The sequence below is a fragment of the Impatiens glandulifera genome, chromosome 3, assembly GCF_907164915.1.
Source record: "Impatiens glandulifera chromosome 3, dImpGla2.1, whole genome shotgun sequence".
Classification (NCBI taxonomy): domain Eukaryota; kingdom Viridiplantae; phylum Streptophyta; class Magnoliopsida; order Ericales; family Balsaminaceae; genus Impatiens; species Impatiens glandulifera.
In genome coordinates, this window is record NC_061864.1 from 21,559,867 (window position 1) to 21,579,245 (window position 19,379).

Here is a 19,379-nt window from a genome sequence, read left to right on the forward strand (position 1 = left end):
TGATGAAAAAAAACTCATTATTATATAGTGGTGGATCCAATAAAAATCATAAATAACACAACATCAAACAAAGCTTAGAGTTGATCTTTAGTCACTGCAATCAGCAGGACTATGGTTCAATCAATCACATAATGGCTCCTTAACCATAAGATTCAACTTTTCATTGATAAATTCAAGCACATCTTCCCTCCCTTCCTTCAAAAGCAACTGTCTCAGCCTTCGAAAAGTCACTTTCGACGGACTTATTCCTCTTTCAATCATTTCCTCCATTAAAATACAAGCTCCGGATACTTTCCCCGCCTCGCACATTCCATTTATAAGTGCAGAAAATGTGTGCATACTCGGAACAAATTGCTTCGACTTCATATACCTCCATACATTCTCAGCCATCTCAACCTCATTCCTCCCACAAAACATTCTTATCATCATTGTATACGTATCCGCATCAGGATCGCATATTTTCATCATCTTACGAAAAACCCTCAAAGCTTCGTCTGTTTTACCATTATCTATCAAGTTGCTAAGGATTATGTTAAAGGTCCTTGAATTTGGTGTGATGTCCTTCAGATTCATGTCATTCAATACCCTGGATATATTTTCAAACTTATTTACTTTACAAAACGAACTAATCAAAGCATTATACACAACCACGTCCGGTTTAATACCATTGCTTTCCATTTCGATGAAAATATCAACTGCATCTTGAATCCGATTGTCTAGACCATAAGTATGAACTAAAACACTATAAATGTATGAGGTTGGTTTGCAGCCTCTTGAATCCATGTCTTTAACAATTTCGACTGCTTCGTCAACTCTTCCTGCTTTAGAGAGGATATCGACCATTACCCCATAAGTCACAATGTCGGGATCGCAGTCCATTTGACTGAAAATTTCCCTTGCCTTGGGAAGATTTGGAGCCCTCCCCCATCCTTGAAGTAATATACAGTATGTTTTCCAATCGGGACGAAATTGCTCTTTCATAGTATCAAAAATCTCTTGGGCTCTTCGTACGTTTTTTGACTTACATAGAGCACTCAAGAGTCCGTTAAATGCAGCAATGTTTGGTTTCACGTCATACTTCTCCATCACATTGAAGGTGTAGACTGCCTCTTCAACTTTCTTGGCCCTAGCATATTTTCTCATAATAATGCAGAATGTTTCGATGTTCAACATTTTCTTGCTTCTCATGATGTTCACGAGATCCCACATTATTTTATATTGCCTTACTTTTGCCAGAGACTCGATCATTATGTGATAAGATTTTATGCTGTGTTGATGATGGCGTTGCTTACCAGCCCATTCAAAGAATCTGTACGTGAGCAAACCAGCATTCTGAAATCTCTGAAGAACTTCTTCGACAACATTAGATGAAATCATAATTCCACTCTGATCAAGGGCAGTATCTAGGCCAACTTTTGGACATTGCATCAGAATTTTGCATATTCTTTTTGTTGGTTCAAATGTCTCATTGGAGCCTCCATCCACTGAACTGTACTGTCTGCCCAAAAAGGCGTATAACCAATCTCTCTTGACACGTTCATAACGAAATCTAATCATAGCTCTAAACTGAACAGCAAGAACACCTAGGTAAAAAAAATATTGAGAAATTTTCAAAACAATGTAAAGAAGAAAACGATGATACAACTGATTGACTTGCTTCGATTATTAATCCTCCCACTTAATTAAAAATTATTTAGGTTTTGACCCTCTAACTGTTTACTTCGTTTTGATATTCCCATCCAACTAATTAAAATTTATTTTGACTTGGCCATTAAAACTAATTAGCATATTTCGTTCTTTTTTAGGATTAAAACACGACGAAGCCAAAATAACTGTAGTTAAGATAAAGTTGCAAAGTATCAGTTATCCTTTAATATGTTATAATGAAATTAGACAAATTACCACAATGTGGTCATATACCCTACTTACAAAAGCCTATCATAAATGAGAGAAATAACTTCATTGCACTCTTATCGTGTAGATAATCCCATCGATAATAACATGTGTAACGTAATACTCTTTACAAAAATTTGGATTGTTTAGGACAATCCAAATCCAAGAGTTACAGGCAACTAACACAAAACTTTCTAATAAAATATAAGATACTAATGAATACCTAAATCCGGTGTGGTGTCAGCTAGAAAATAATGTTTTTTTGTCCCGATAATAGAATTGAGAAGCTCCCTTTTAGATGATCATATTTTGATACCTGTAAATAGGAGAGAATAATAATTTAACCATTGAAACACATAAAATAAGAAAAGCAGTATGTTAATAAAGATTTTGCATTAATAAGTTGAGGAAAAAACAACATTGGTTTGTCAAAATTATCATTGCTAGTCTTAGGTGATATGCTCTATGTTTTTCTTGAATTGGGGATCCTAATATGATATATACACCAATGTATGATTGATTTTATAATGATGTAATAAAATTAGTCATTAATCAAATATAGGTATTGTAGATCAAGTGATTGTAATGGGAAGTATAAACTCCTTTGTGACAAGAAAAGATTATTTACAAAACATCGAATAAAACCATTTGTTTTTTTTTTTTATCTTAAATGCTAGCTATTCGATTCGATCAAATCAGGTGTGGAACATTAGTCGTATTACAAACAAACAAACAGAAGAACAGTTTATAAATTTACCTCGTTCTGGTGAACTTCTTTTCTGACCTAGAAAAGCTCTCACTAATCTCTTCTTACTACACCAGAAGAACCAAAAGCCACCCAATCTTTCATTTCCTTTGATCTAACTGCTCACTCTTTATCATCCCCTGAGAAACGAAGAAGCCGTTCAGATGCTGTTCCTGGCCCGAAGGAGTGAAGAAGTCGCCTTGCTGCTATCAAACCCTAAATGCGAACCAGCAGCCGTCACTCTGTCGCCGCCTCCTTCGCTAGAGATGAGAGAGAGGGCGCAAATTTGCAGTCGGCGCAATAAAGGACGAAATCAAGGTATCAATCAGTATTCTTGCCGGAATCACAAGTGAAGCGTATGGCCGGCCGGCTATGGAGGAGAGAAAGGGCGTGATCTGGATCTTAGTGATGAGAGCTCTGTCCCGAATTAATTTATCATAATAAATATAAATTTAAATTTAATAAACTTGATTTACAAATATAAAATTTGATATATATAAATTACCTAATTAAAATTATAATAAAATTTATAATTCATGAATCAAATTTGTTAAATTAAAAAAATATATATATAGTGTGATAGAATTTGGAGAAGAGAATTGGTTTACAAAAATTCTCTTTTTTTTTTTTTTATCTCTTCTTACACTTTTTTTTGTCTCTTTTTTTTTTACCATAACATAATCATACTTTATTTTCATTTCTATTTTCTTCCTTAATTTTCCCACATGAAATCTTATTTAACAGATTCATTATCACACTATTCTAAATTATAAAACGATATAAAGAGAGAAAGTGAAGCATTAAGAATACATCATTCTATAATTTGAAACAAAGTGATTTAGAGAATTTGTTAAAGAGAATTTTAATGTGTTGTTATTGATCCTATATGTCAAAGGTTTTAAATACGGTTAATATAAAGTTATAAATGAAACCATTATATAAAATAGGTCAATATCAAAATTTATAAAGATAATCAATATTAACCTATTAAAAAACCCTTAATATAAATATCAACTGATTAAATATAGAGGACCATGTCAACCTATTTAATAAAATAATAATATAAAAATAATTAAATTTATTTTAAAAAAATTAAAATAAAAGTGTCTAATATAGTAGTTCATAATAAAAAATATCTTTTTATTTAATTATGGATTTAAATTAAAAAAAAACATTTTTTTAACTGAAATTAATCAGTCAAATTATTATTTTGACAACCCAATTTTTTTTTTTTTTAAGAAAAATGTTATAAGAGTTCAAAACAGTAATCCAAAATTTAAACAATCTCTTTTCAACAGTCTTCAACGCACACAAAGGTACTTCCTCCACACCAATGAAGCTCTAATGTTAATTAGTCCATGTTTCTTGAGATTATGCGTCTTATGACTTTGAATTTAACATATTTTTGCAGGTTTACAAAATGTGGAACAGAAACCAGTGGGAAAATCTGAAATAACTTTTGTTGGGCAGAAATTTAATATCACCGAAAACATTTTTTTTCTCTCGTCGATAATTGTACATTTTTTACTAACTAGTGAAGGAAAACATGTGTTAACCGCCTAACAAATCCTGAAAAGACCTGTTCCGGTATTCTGGTAGAACACCTGCCATAGGTTTGGGGCTTTTTTTTTTCTTATCATTTTTATTGAACATTTTTATCCTATGATTTTGCATATATATGGAGTAAAATAGAAAAGGAAAATATAGACCGAATCTTTTTATTCGAATTTGACTAGATGTGAGAATGATTTTATTTATAAATCTTGCTGTTACGACTAATATACAATTTATTCTTCGTTATATTTCTTTCACTACTTTTATATATATATATATATATATATATTTATATATTTTATTAATGATATTATATTTTAATGCTTACTTTTATATTATATTTAAGTTTTTATTAAAAAAAAAGATATGACAGACATTGAGGGTGTTAAAAAAAACATGTATACAAAATTTCATAAAGAGAGTGTATATAAGTTTTCCTATACAAATTATTTCAAAATATATTATAAATGAGTTCTTATTTAAATAATTTTATTTTGCACATATTTTTATATATCATAAATTAAAATAATTTTATTTTGCACATATTAAAATAATTTATAATCACATTATGATATAATAGTAAAATTTATCATCATAAATTCATTTTATTATTTATATTTTTAATCACAAAAATATTGTTTAAACATTCAAAACAACAAATCACAAAGTACACATTATAAACAAAGAGAAAAACTTAGTCTATGGATGAAGATTTGAAAACTCTAAAATCCTCACTTAAGTCAACAATGTAACAAGTGTTTGGTTAATAGTATTGGTAATTGGTTTATTAATGGGTGGGCCTTTATAACTTTTGGATTAATATTTAGTGGGCTTAAATTTATATCAGTAGTTTGTAAATATTGTAGCTAGGGTTTCTAAAGATCAAGTAGACTATAACTCATTTTTCAGAGTAAATGAGTGGCCTTTATAACTTTTGGATTAATATTTAGTGGGCTTAAATTTATATTAGTTATTTCTTTTTAGATTTACATATTGAACATCGTCGTGTTTTAATTCATGATTCGTTATGTCGTGTTTTAATTCATGATTTATCGTACTGTATCTTCTTTTAGAGGGTTAAATCTCAATTGACGAGATTTCAGTTGTATATCATGAAAATATTGTATTTAGAATTTGAATATAGTCAGCTAAATTTTACTATCAAGGAGTAATTTAATTAATTATTTGTTATCATTTTTCATAGTTTTTTTTGATAGAATATCTGTATAATTAATAATACATAAGAAAGATGGGACGATATATTTAAATTTTTATTTTATTTTTATTATTGAATTTGTCTAAAATTAGCTAATTATTACAATTTGGTAAAGGAAAAAAGTTTTCGGAATTTAATCCATGGTATATCCAAAACAATGGCCTCATAATTCCCAACCACAATTCCATCCTTGGCAGCAATCACGAGGCGATATTTGATACCAGCTACCACTTGAGTGTCTCCTTTCACCACGCTATTGAATTCAAGAGTTGTTTTGGCCTGAATGTTGTGCTCTGATATCGCATACTTCCCAACACTCACAATAGTCGAGTTCTTGAGGTTAGTGATTGGCGTCCATCCACCTATCAAGGCCGAGTTGACCTTGAAAGAAAATAGAGAGACTAATAATACAAAAAGAAAAAATTGTTTAGAATCCATCTTTATCTAGGTTTTAGTATTTACGTTATATTTGTGATTGCTCACCGTCTTATTTATATAAGAGTACAATACTTAGTTGTTTAATTTAAAGATTTGAGCAATTTGAAAATAAAGAATGAACATTAATTATTTTCTATAAGAAAACCAATTATTATCCAAACAATAAAGGTAAATTATCTGAATAAATGATAAAATTATTCTTATCAATTATCTTTTAATTATACTTTTTTTAATGCTAAATGAAGGAAGTTATATCCCCATTTTACCCTTGAGTGTTCCCATATATTTTATTATTACCATTCATATGAACACAAAAATAACAAAAGTAATTTGAAAAAAATATTAGACATTAATTATTTTTTATAATTTTTTTACAAATATTAATAAAAATGAATCATTTAAATAATTAATAAAAATATTCTTATCAATTATCTTTTAATATATTTTCTTTTAAAAGTTAAATAAAAACTAAAATAATTATAAATTCTCTTTTATCATTAATTTATCTAAATATTTTCTCCCTTTTATATATATATATATATATATATATATATATATATATATATATATATATATATATAAAAAAAGCTTTTAACAAATAACTACACAAACTTACCACTAGAAAGCCATGTATGTGTATACTAATTTCTCTATTTTTTTTTTTATTTTCATTTTTTCTCATTATATATATATATATAATATATTTTTATTATACAAATATATATTTTCATTTTTAATTAATTTTATATAAATATTTTTCTTTCTATCATATATATATATATATATATATATATTTCTCTCCTCCTTTAAAATATATAGTCTTATAATTTATTTTATATATAATATTATATCTCTATTTATAACAAATATTTTCATTTATTTATTAATATTTTAAATATATATATATATATATATATTCTCTCCTAATAATAATATATATAATATATAATATAAATAAAATTATATCTATTACTCTAATTAAAAAAATCGCATACCTTTATATAAATATTCTCTTAATATTTCAGACGCTAATGTGTTTGATAAACAGAAATTAAATAAATGTGAATAAATAAAATAAATTTACATAATAATAATAATAATAATAATGATAATAATAAGAAAATGTAAAATACGAAATATAATAAATGATTTTATTTTTCAGGTGGAGTACAGTTCAAAGAATTAGATTGAGTCCGCAGCCCCCAAAAGATCCAGTTTAAAGAGTTTCGACCCATCCAAATTCGAAGGCTGAATAAAATGAAAAGAAACTTGAATGGTCAAATTGAGCAGGAGGCTGAAATCTGAGGATCTGTATTAAATTGACAGTTCTTCCAATTCTCGAATTGTTGAGGAATAATTGCTAGGTTAGTGATTATATCAAACTCATAAATTCTGGAGAAGAATGATTAATTACTCGATAGATTTTACTGACTTTTCTAAACTAATATCAGAAAATATCATAATAATAGTATTACGAATGAAACGCATCGAACGACTACGATCATTAAAAGTTCGACGTTTTCTGATTTCTCTCTAACTAGATAATTTAACAAAAAAATAATTGGGATTGTAACCCAAATATTAAGTCTACCATATCATCCATATAAATCCAAACTTTCCAGCAACTAGCCAAAGACTCATGCATCACTCAATGAATCATAATAATACTTCACAAAAGATTTCAAATACTAGTCACCAATCGACAATGCAAAAATAAGTGAGTTGTCGATTCAATTTTTTCGAGACACATACGACTAACCATAATACAACATTTTTAATGCACACATCACCCGTTTAGAATTTCACCATGAACAACGTTTCATCCAAAGAACAAGATATTGGATGAAAATTTTGACTCCTAAAGTTTTTCCCAACAAAATTTATATGAAATTATCTTAGCAAACAACTTGTAGAAATGTCTCACATGGAAACTATCTTGTCAACGCATAACGTCTTGTTCAAACGGTGAAATTTGTTTGCGTCCTACCAAAAATAAAACTCTATTATCGGACGAAGTCTCCATAATGTTTAATCTTATTTTATATCTAATTCGGTTAGCGAAATCACTAGACCGATGATCAAACATTTTCTTAACTGTCATTTCTATATATATCAATGGAAGCAAACTCAGGATATAACTGAACTTTTGACACTACACTAAATGTCATCCCAAAATCTAATTGAAGTATCATCCCCCATAATGAATCTAGACTGCTCGCGATTTTTTTCCACATAAAATAAATTCTCTTTAAAATGCTACACCGCGTTGGATAATTAGACATTTTAGTGAACATTGGACTAATCATTACCATACTTACATCTGATTATCGATACATAAAGACTATTCAGTTCCATTGCAAATCTATTACACCATTTTAATATAAGAACCTTATTAAAAAAATCTTGAATATCTAGACATTCATTGATCTTCAAAAACATTTTACCTTCTTATAGACTAATCGAAGTTCCTACGATTTTTAGTTCGGAGAGTGAACATATTAATTGGACAAACTGGAGCTAAGAACTGAAGCTTACAAAACATTTAGTAAATAGGGTGATTGTGGTTTCGATAACTAGAAGTTGAATTAATGTTCGATTTTAAGTTTCAGTTGACAAGGTATAAAATGGGGTCAAATCTTTTTGATTTTTTTTGCTTTTTTTTTTTTATGCATAATAGAAAGTCTTGATAGTGGCGATTAATTCAATTTTAATCAATATAGATCCGGTGAACATTTTATTTTAAAGTCTTGATAGTGGCAATTAATTCAATTTTAATCAATATAGATCCGGTGAACATTTTATTTTAGTTTGGCCTGGATAATTGGAGTGTCTAGCTTATTTCTTAAAGTCATTAGCGGGCCTGGTTTAATTGGGGTTTAATTAAAAGTAAAGGAAAAAAGTTCACTTAGACGTATGTACTTGTACAACTAGCTCACTTAAACGTATATACTAATAAAAAGTCATTTAAACATATGTACTATAAAAAAATTGGCTCATTTAGCCTCTTTTAATAACCATGGTTAACTTTTATTTTTAAATTTATATATTTATTAATTAAATATTAATATATTCTTTCTCCTTCTTTTTCATTAATTAAACGAGATAATTTATTTTATTCTTAAATTTTTTATTATTTTAATATTAATTTCTCTTTTATATTTCATCCTTTTTTATTAGTTTTATTTTTTATATTTTTTAAATTCTTATTTTTTTTAAAACAATTTAACAATTTATTTATGAATTTTATGTTTTCCTGTAATATTTTTTTGAAGGGTTTTTTTCTTATTTAATTTAATATAATAAAAATGAAAAAGGTTTTTTTTTCTTATTTAGTTTAATATAAATAAAAATGAAATTAATAATTTTTTATTTAATTTTTATTCACGAACTTATATTAGTAGTAAAAGAATTGTTTTGTCTAATATTTGATTATTACTCTTTTGGTGTTTGATGAATGAGTTTTTATTATTATCCAATTCTTAATTAATAATTAATTTATTTTTGTGTTGAAGGATTTTATTATTGAAAGAATTTTCATTTTTATATTCTTGGGATCAAACAATTTTAAAATAATTAATAATTAATGTGAATATAAAAAAAATATATAAAAAAGAAGAAGAAATATAGAGTTCAAATAATTAATGATGAATGCTCATATATATAAAATAAAATTAAAATAATCAATCATAAATACTCATATAAAAATAATAAAAAAATAAAATAAAATAAAAATAGAAGGTTAATTTATTAGTAATAAATGAAAAGGGAAGAGAGAGAAAATATATTAATATTTAATTAATAAATATATAAAATTAAAAATAAAAGTTAACCATGGTTACTAAAGGAGGCTAAATGAGCCAATTTTTGATAGTACGTACGTTTAAATGAACTTTTATTAATACATACGTCTAAGTGAGCTAGTTGTACAAGTACATACGTGTCTAAGTGAACTTTTTTCCAAAAGTAAAAGGTCCAGTTTGCCTTGGCATATTATATATTGAATTCGTTTGGATCTAAAATGCCTTAAACAATTTTAGAATTTTTTGAAAAACTATAGAATATTTTTCTACATTTTATAAAACAAAATTATTCTAATTTGGAGCAGTTTGAACATTTTTTAATAGTTTGATTTATCTTTTATGATAAATAACGTATGATACATGTATCCAAAATATATGAGGAAAATGAGAGATTCTCAATTTTCTTATGATTTTTTTAATGTATTAACTTCGATTTTGGGCATAATGTATGTTTAAACAATTTTTAATCATTTATCAATTTTTGTTCTCTACCAGCCACGCGGCAGGTAACTCGGCTAAACTCAATGAAATTTTATGTACTAAAATGTCTTAGTCTATATGTATTTTAGGAATGGAATGAGCATGTCTCATTTAAATCTTTGACTAGGGAAAAAAAATAAGATTATGTTTAAATTTTAAATAAATTGTGTAATATGTCATAATAAAATAAAAATTGTAGTTAAATTTGTTTCGGAGACCGTCCAAAATTTGAACGAACGTGTGGGTCACAACGCTGATGTCATTTTACACACGTAATTAGGGGCGAAACCACATACCGATCTCCTTGGGATGTAACCCGGGCGGTTTCCTATACTCAATAGTATATAATTAAAAACTAATTAATCTAAATAACAAATTTAACAAAATATTATCAAAATTTCGTTAATATGCATTAAAAAAAGCGTTTACATGTTAAAAATTTATCATTTTGTTTTATTCTATGTCTAAGTGATTTAATTAATTGAAACATTAAACAAACTAGCATGTATCTAGTGTATTTGCACGGGTAATAATATAAAAAATCGTGAAAAAAATATTACGATAAAAATGTGAGCATTTTTAATTTTATTTTTAACAATTTTAAGTTTATGGGCGGGTCAACCCACAATCCGACTCAAGTATTCATTTACTCTCACATTGCAGAATTAAATCTAAAACAATTGATACAGTTTGATTTCTCAACTCATTTAGTTTGACCTCTAGAGTTCACTTCTTCCCCATACTACGAGTGAAAGGAAAAATATAAAGACTACAATTAAAGTAGCTCAGACGAGACTTACTATATCCATATGAATTATGTCCCATATCTCTATAAATATGACATAATTATTCCATTATTGCTCACTAATAATAGTGAAATCTATAGCGAAGAGACAAAAGAGAATTGTGGCTGATTAAAAACTATTGATGAACCACCGCGTTCTTGAAATTTGGTGTTGAATTTAAATAATAAAATGTTATTAGCCTAGTTGGTTAAAGAGTTATACTTGTTTTGTTAGGTTCCAAGTTCGAACCATATCTATAACATTTTTAATTTTATTTTTAACCGTTTTAAGTTTATGGGCGGGTCAACTAACAATCTGACCCAAGTATCTATTTACTCTCACATATACATCCAAATTAACCACCCGACAATCCGGACACTTTAAAAGATAGATTAGAGTTAAAAACTTGAACTTATATTGTTAAAATGTCCCACGTTCATCAAATATGGTGTTGAATTTAAAATATAAAGTGTTATTAGCCTAGTTGGTTAAAGAGTTGTACTTGTTATGTTAGATTGTAAGTTCAAACCATACCTATAGTATTTTTAATTTTATTTTTAACCGTTCTAAGTTTATGAGCGGATCAACCCACAATCCGACCTAAGTATCCATTTACTCTCACATATATATCCAAATTAACCACATCTCTCGACCCGGCAATCCAGACACTTTAAAAATTAACTATCATTATAAATATGTAGATTAGAGTTAAAAACTTGAACTTATATTGTTAAAATATCCCGCGTTCATCAAATTTGGTGTTGAATTTAAAATGTAAAGTGTTATTAGTTTAGTTGGTTAAAGGGTTGTACTTGTTTTGTTAGGTTGCAAGTTCGAACCATACCTATAACATTTTTAATTTTATTTTTAACCGTTTATAGGCGGGTCAACCCACAATCCGACCCAAATATTCATTTACGCAATCCGGACACTTTAAAAATTAAGCATCATTATATATATAAATTATAGTTAAAAACTTGAACTTATATTGTTAAAATGTCACGCGTTTATCAAATTTGTTGTTGAATATAAAATATAAAGTGTTATTAGTCTGGTTGGTTAAAAGGTTGTACTTGTTTTATTAGGTTGCAAGTTAGAACCATACTAATAGCATTTTTAATTTTATTTTTAATCGTTTTAATTTTATGGACGGGTCAACCCACAATCCAACTCAAGTATCCATTTACTCTCACATATATATCCAAATTAACCACAGTTCTCGACCCGACAATCCGGACACTTTAAAATTAAGCATTATTATATATATAGATTATTTAAACAAAAAATTCAAAATCTCTTTCTTACAAACAAAAAAAAATTTCTTTAAAATTAATATTTCTTATTTAAGATGATTTTAAATAATAAAACGCTTTAAATATATTAAGTATGATAAAACTCTTTTGTTTCCATAACTTAGAAAAATTACCACCTTAATTTATTAAAAATCCAATTTTTTTTTTTTTGAAAATCCAATAATTTCAAAAATAGTTATATATAAACTATAAAATGGGATTTTTTTGAAAAATGGGTGTTATAAGAAGGTGTTCAAAAACCAAAAGATAAAAACCTTGTCAAACTGGACAATTTGAGCCTTGGTCAATGTAGGACAACGCAAGTCAATCACGCCAAGATCAAGACCAAGACCAAGACCATTCAAACATGCGGAGATGAAATCATCGTGACATCAACAAAATATATATTTGAAAACACCCAAATGTGTTTGTAACCCCTGTAAAACCTTTATCTCGGAAAAGCTCGAAGTTGAAGAGATTTTAACATCGGTTTGCGTATCAAGATTCATTTTTAATCAAACATTATTTTAAAAGGTTTATAAATATGTCACGATCATTTGAAATTAATTATAAAAATAATTAATATATAATCAAATTTTAAATAATCTTTTAAATTTTAAATAATCAAATTAAAATTTGATTTTTAAATATCTGTATTTAAATTAATTTAAATATTATTTATTTGATAAAGAGTCCCAATTGATTTTAGTTTAAAATCAATAAAATTATACGTATACAAATGTATTTGACCAGAGATTTTTTTTTTGGTTCGTAGTTTGCTGATACTCGAGAAAGGGCTTTCGCGCTATGCCCTTTGTACCTATTAAAAAATAGTATTTACTTTATAAAATTTCGGATTTTAAAAATTAGTTATATAACGTTTTATTTGAACAAATTATTCTTCAGATCCTAAGCATACATAGGTTTTTCTGGTATTTAAAAATTGTAAAGACAATATTTAAATGCTGATATTTGTAGCTACTAACGATGATCGATGAAGAATGTACCCAAGGAATATCAATTGAAGGCATTAAGATTTAGAAATAAATTTAAAAATTCCCGCACCCGATTGGTTCGTAAAGCAAGTGGATCAAATTAATTCAAAAACTATCAATAGTGTTTTGTCTGTTCTTCATCCTACTTGCCCAATCAAGCCATGATGAGGCCTATGATCGTAGGAGAAATGATCACCGTGGTAGGGTGATCATTTCATCTTTCGAATTAGCCGTTTTGGTGGATTATCGACAAAGTTCCATCTTCAACAAATCAATGACGTGATTTGTTCATATCTTGTTCATCATCGCGAAGAAGAAGACAAACCATGCAAAATTATGTTGTTTCGTGCGATAAATCGAATGTATAACGCTCCGTCCGCATTCCGTCAACGATCAGGCGTTTTGTCACGTTTCGGCTAAATGACAATGAGGTGCCCGTTTGTTGATCCGGTGCTACGCGGAAGAGTTTTCATTTTGTTGCAGCGGGCGACGTGGTGTGTTTCTTGGTGCTGAATGATAATTCATCGCTCATCTGAAGGTTGTGGCTTCTTCTGCAATGGTTCTTCTGAGTTTCAACCACACATGATCACAAACGTTTTTTTAGCCTTGAAGCTTGTTTGAAAATTGATTTTTTTTTCAATCCATTTTTTCTCCATTTTTATCCTATAAAATATACAAAATATTTTTTTTATTAATATGACATATATTTTGTCAATTTATTTTATTTTATTTGTATATTTTTTGAGTTTAATAAATAATTTATTTGGGATAAAATACATACAAAATTTATTCTAAATTATTTATTCTAAATTATTTATTATAATTTCTCATAATTTTCTTAAAATTAATTTGAAATAAAATGAGTACAACATTTATCTTAAATTATTTTATTTATTTTATTTGGCCATTATCATTAATTAATTAAGATTTAATTATCACATTAATTAATCCCATTATTTATTTAATCATGTTTTTGGCCTATGTTTTAATTATTTTGTTTTCATTTTTTTAAAATAATTATTTTAAAATTTATAAATTGAGTAGTTGAAATTTTAGTACTTACATTATTATTCACATGATATGCTCTAGCTGAAGAAGACCAGACATGATCCTTAACTTTTAAAAATCGTTAAAACCTCAATACTTGATGATTTTGGATGGTTTCAGATGTTATGGAAAGCTTAAAGAGTCATCTACAATGTTTATTTAGCCCAAGCTTGGATTGAAGCTCTTGATTGCGAGAAATCGTCGATGCAAGACAAGGTGTCCAAAATAGGGTCAAACTACATATACTTTCGGTTTAAAATTCATAACTTGAGCCACATGACCTCAAAAATAAATTTCTACCTACAGTTAGAAAGTTGAGACATGACCCGATCAAATGACATCGGTCTCAGTCTGTCATTCGACGTTCAAGGGTGTCTACACATCTACACAAGTCGATGCAAGTGCATTAGTTTTATTCCAGAGGCGAATTGAATTTAGACGAGACTTCAAAAATTCATATCTTTTGATTACTCAATCATTTAGTGTAAATGAGATACTATTGGAAATATCTTTGAGTTATATTTCTGAAGACATAAAGAAGCGTTCACGGTTCGATCTATATCGCAAGTTAGGTCACTTGTAAGCCAACATGTTCAATTCGGGGTCAATAATGTTTCATCGTGTAATGTATGGACCTACGACATCTTAAAATTGATGAGAAACATGAAGTTATTGCTAATTGGCTCACCTTTCCAACAAGCTCAAGATCAACTCTTGGCGTCATCTTGGGGGCTTGACAAAGTTTCTATTCTCACAAAGTGGCTGAAAACTAAACTCTAAAAAAGACTAACTTTGAAAAATCACATGAAATCGGGTGATTCAAGTTAGAGATTGAAGCTTGACATGTTACCTACACTTGTCAATCGATCAAAACTCACCCCAAACTCACCCCAAGGCTTAAATCACTACCTAGTCGACTCGTTGAGCCGGTAGCCAATTAAAACTACTTACCTAAAATGCCAAGGGTATTTAAAGGTCATGGGTTTCAAAAATTAAGGGAGGCCTTGGATCATTTTTTTAGACTCCAATGAGAGAATACTTGAGAGCTTCTTTTACATTGAGAGTGAAAGACCAAAGTAACACTGAACATGCGATTTCCGAGTCTTCTCTAAAGACTTCTACCCAAGTGATCTGAGGACTCGGTTGTCTATTCTTCTAGTGTTCTTCTCTTTATAAGGTAAGTTCCAAACTCTAATTATAATCTCCAAACATCATAGCAATGTATGTTAGTAATTGACTCATACATTAGTTTCCAGTTATGCTCTTGTTTGTTTGAATTAGGTGCTTAATTTAAAAATGCAATGTGTTTGAATGCTCATCTAATTCTTTGACCATCAACTGCGATAAATCATAGGTTAGGTTAGACATATGTGCGAACAAACTGTTCTTCCCAGATGACCCTGTCGATTTGGAAACAAAGCATGTCTCCCATTTGATGTTCATTTCAACGCTCCGAATTCCTAAATGTTTAAATTCCGACTTAAATCTCCAATTTCAAATAATTTAATTATTTTAAAATAATTTAGTCCATAATCTCTTCGTCAGCGTCCAAATTGGCATCCGAACTTTTTCAACGTCCAAATTCAACCCTGAACTTTAAATTTTAAATTATTTTAGTTAATTCGAAATTATTTCATCCATTGGACTATCTATTTACGTCCAAATCTATCCATGGACTTTATTATGGTTCAAATTTGACATTAAAGTTCCAATTTCAAAATTTTAAAAATATTTTTTGGTTTCCTTTTACACCAAACAATTTCTTTTCATGGATTATAACCTCTAAATTAATTTAGAAAAATTCAAAAAAATGTAGGATAGTCAAAAATATTATTTTCTACAATAATATTATTTTTCCACAATTGTTAGGACATGTTTGAAAATGACATGATATCTTTGAAAATTCATATCTCGAATTCTAAAAGTCTAAAAATTATGAAACTTTTATGATATGTTACAAAATATTTCATAATTTTTTGGGCACGTTTGAAAAAATATTCTTTTTGTAGTGTCATATATGAAGTTCTACAACTCTAAAAATTCCAAAATTGAGTGTAGTGTACTCCTAAAATTACTTTTAACATGCATAAAAAAATATAAATTTTCCAACACTTTTGAAAAAATACCTGACTTTTACGGTGTCATAAATAGGACTTCAACTCCTCAAAATTCTCAATGTGAACTTTCTAACACTCGTGGATTTTTTTTTCTATAAGAATTCAAAGTTTAAATCATAAGCAAGCAACATGTGAATTTTTTACTTCAGATTTGTGTTATTTCTTGTGATCGAGACGCATTTGTGGCTTTATTATCTCAATATTGTGTAAAACCTAATGGACACTTAGAGTCATCTCTAAGCAAGGAATAAATTAGCCCCTTAGATTAGACACATGTTAGGATAATCGAAAGAGTAAAAGTGTTCTGAACTTAGAAAGCATGTGTAACAATTCTCTCAAACAATCAATGGAAAATTATGTTCGAGTAGAGATTGTCCATCAAGACATGCGCATATGACATAATGTCGTAGACCCTTTCCTAATGCGTAACCAAGTACCGGACCCTTAAAAATAAATTTCTAATTTTCTTTCCTTTAGTTTTTTTTAAGTAATTAAAGTGGCGACTCTCGAACTCAATTAGCTTAATACGTATTAGTACGTACTAATCTAAAATCTGTACGGGCCAAATGAAATGTCTATGTTATATGACTCTATTTTTGTTCATCATCTCTAAAACAAGATAACTTTTGAAAAGAATTTTTTTTTGTCTACTTTTATGAGATTTGAGAGGAAGGTAATTCAATGGGTTCTATAACATAACTTTGATAGAAAAACATTTTTTTTAAATGTTTGTCCGAGATTGCGTCTATTATTGAAAACAAATATTTACTTTTCTTTTGTTTTTATCTATGAATTGAACAAAAAAAAATATTGAAGTCCTTTGAACTAACCAATTTTCGAATGGTAAGAACTGCCCTTAATGACCCTTAATGACAGCATTCAAATGGAAAAATCGACTAATAGGACTAATCATTTTCCTAACAATGATAAAAATGGAAAGATAATTATGAAGAACTCTTGGGACTGTAAAAAAACCTACAAATATGTATCAATTTCTCTCTTAAATCAGATTATACATGTCACCTTAATAATTATTTTTCTATAAAAAATTTTCATTATTTTTTTTAGTAATTTATCTTTTTTTTTTAAATTTTTAGTATTAAATTATTATAAATAACATTTAAAATGATTAATATATTAGTATATTTCTAAAATTATATATTTGATATATATTTATTATTATTATATATATATTTTTATAATTTTAAAAGATATACATTTTTTATAATTTAATATATATTTATATAAAGTAAAGAAAATATATAATTTTTTAATTATTTTTTACTTATTTTATTCAATTTGGAGGTGATTTTTGAGGGCTCAAATAGTTGTGTTAGAGTTGTAAACGAGTTGTTTTAAAAGTTTGATCAATTCTAATAATAACATTAATCTTAGATTTATAATTTATTTGAGTACAAGGTCTTCGTTGTAATATATTTTTTTGAACGAAATACCCTATTACCACTTTTGACACATTCGAGATACTCTATTACCACGTGTTATTAATATTTAAAATAAGTACAACACAAATTATCAATTACTAATATTCATTATAGATAAAAATTACTAAGAGAAAATAGTTAATATAATGCGATATCAGATATGGCTTTGTGTTGTCCTAGCCTAATTAGAAATATTTTAGTTTTAATTTAAACAATTAATAAAAAAAATTGTTTTTAGATTTGAGATTAAAATAGATCGATATAATTAGAGAAGATATAATTATAATTTAATATATATATATTTATTAAATATAATATATATTTTACAATTTACATTTTTATATTTGATTAATTTGATTTATTCATATTTCCTACTACTATTTAATTTAAAAATAAATAAATATATTATTAACGTAAAAAATATTTATATTTAAAAGTTAATAGATGAGAGAAATAATTAATTTGATTAAAAAATTAATAATTTTTTATTTAATTTTTATTCTATTATAAATATTTATCGAATATAATATATATTTTTATTTGATTTATTTTTCCTGTAATGACTTTCCAAAATATATAAATAAATAGAAGATAAAACTAGAGACAAGAGAGTAAATTAATTAATAGATATAGGAAAGACGTAAAACTTTTAATATTATATTTAGTTAGCAAGTCATAATTACTTTTTCAACATCCATTATTGACTACCATAGCAATGGGTGGGCCTTTATTAGTAACTTTTTGATTAATATTAATATGTTTTAGTGGGATTAAATTTATATAACTAGTTTATTTAGTTATAAATAGTGTAGGTAGGTTTGTATAAGTGAAAAAACTTTTGCCTTCGATAGGGTAATTAATAGTCAAAATAAATTTATTTAATAGGTCAAATATATTTGATTTGATTCATACTTAAAAAAAATACTTTAAATTAAAATGTGATTAATGTTTTTATATTTACATGTTTAATTAGTTAATGATTCTTCTTATTGCATCTTATTTTGTATGGTTAAATCACTTTTGATGCAATTTATAATATATATCATGAAATATTGTTTGGAATTATGAATATAGTTAGCTAGATATTACTATTAAGTAGTAATTTAATTAATTCTTTGTATAAATATTAATAAATAAGAAAAATAGACGGTCTTCATAAAAATGTTTTATTTTTATTATTGAATTCAGTTGTCCTAAATTAACTAACCACTACAATTTGGTAAAGTAACTTAGTTTACGATATTTAGTAGTCCCTCCTGTCTCTAAAACAAGGACCTTATAATTCCCAATGACGCCTCCATTCTTCGCTGCGATCACAAGACGATATTCGGTACCGGCACCGACAGCCACTTCAATGTCTCCCTTCACTACGTTAACGAACTTAAGATTTGTCTTAGCTTCAGTATTGTGCTCTGATACCGCAAACTTTCCAATCACCACAAATATCGGTTTATTGGGGTTACTGATTGGCGACCATCCACCACGGCTAGTCGAGTCAACCGTGAAATAAAATAGAGAGGACAATAATACAATGAGAATGAATTGTTTAGAATGATGATGAATTTGGGAAGCCAT

The 19,379-nt window shown here is 27.4% G+C and overlaps 2 protein-coding genes across 2 annotated transcripts; both read right to left on the bottom strand.

Annotated features, from left to right (window-relative positions):
* On the bottom strand, positions 1-2,226 carry LOC124929374 (pentatricopeptide repeat-containing protein At1g77360, mitochondrial). Its single transcript, XM_047469720.1, has 2 exons — positions 2,117-2,226; positions 1-1,583 (listed from the first exon to the last, which is right to left on the bottom strand). The coding sequence occupies exon 2, from the start codon at positions 1,555-1,557 to the stop codon at positions 121-123; it is 1,437 nt and encodes a 478-aa protein (XP_047325676.1). The 5' UTR covers positions 1,558-1,583; positions 2,117-2,226; the 3' UTR covers positions 1-120.
* Positions 2,227-5,507: 3,281 nt separating this feature from the next.
* LOC124929984 (cysteine proteinase inhibitor 1-like) lies at positions 5,508-19,379 on the bottom strand. Its single transcript, XM_047470358.1, has 2 exons — positions 19,043-19,379; positions 5,508-5,809 (listed from the first exon to the last, which is right to left on the bottom strand). The coding sequence occupies exons 1-2, from the start codon at positions 19,377-19,379 to the stop codon at positions 5,508-5,510; spliced, it is 639 nt and encodes a 212-aa protein (XP_047326314.1).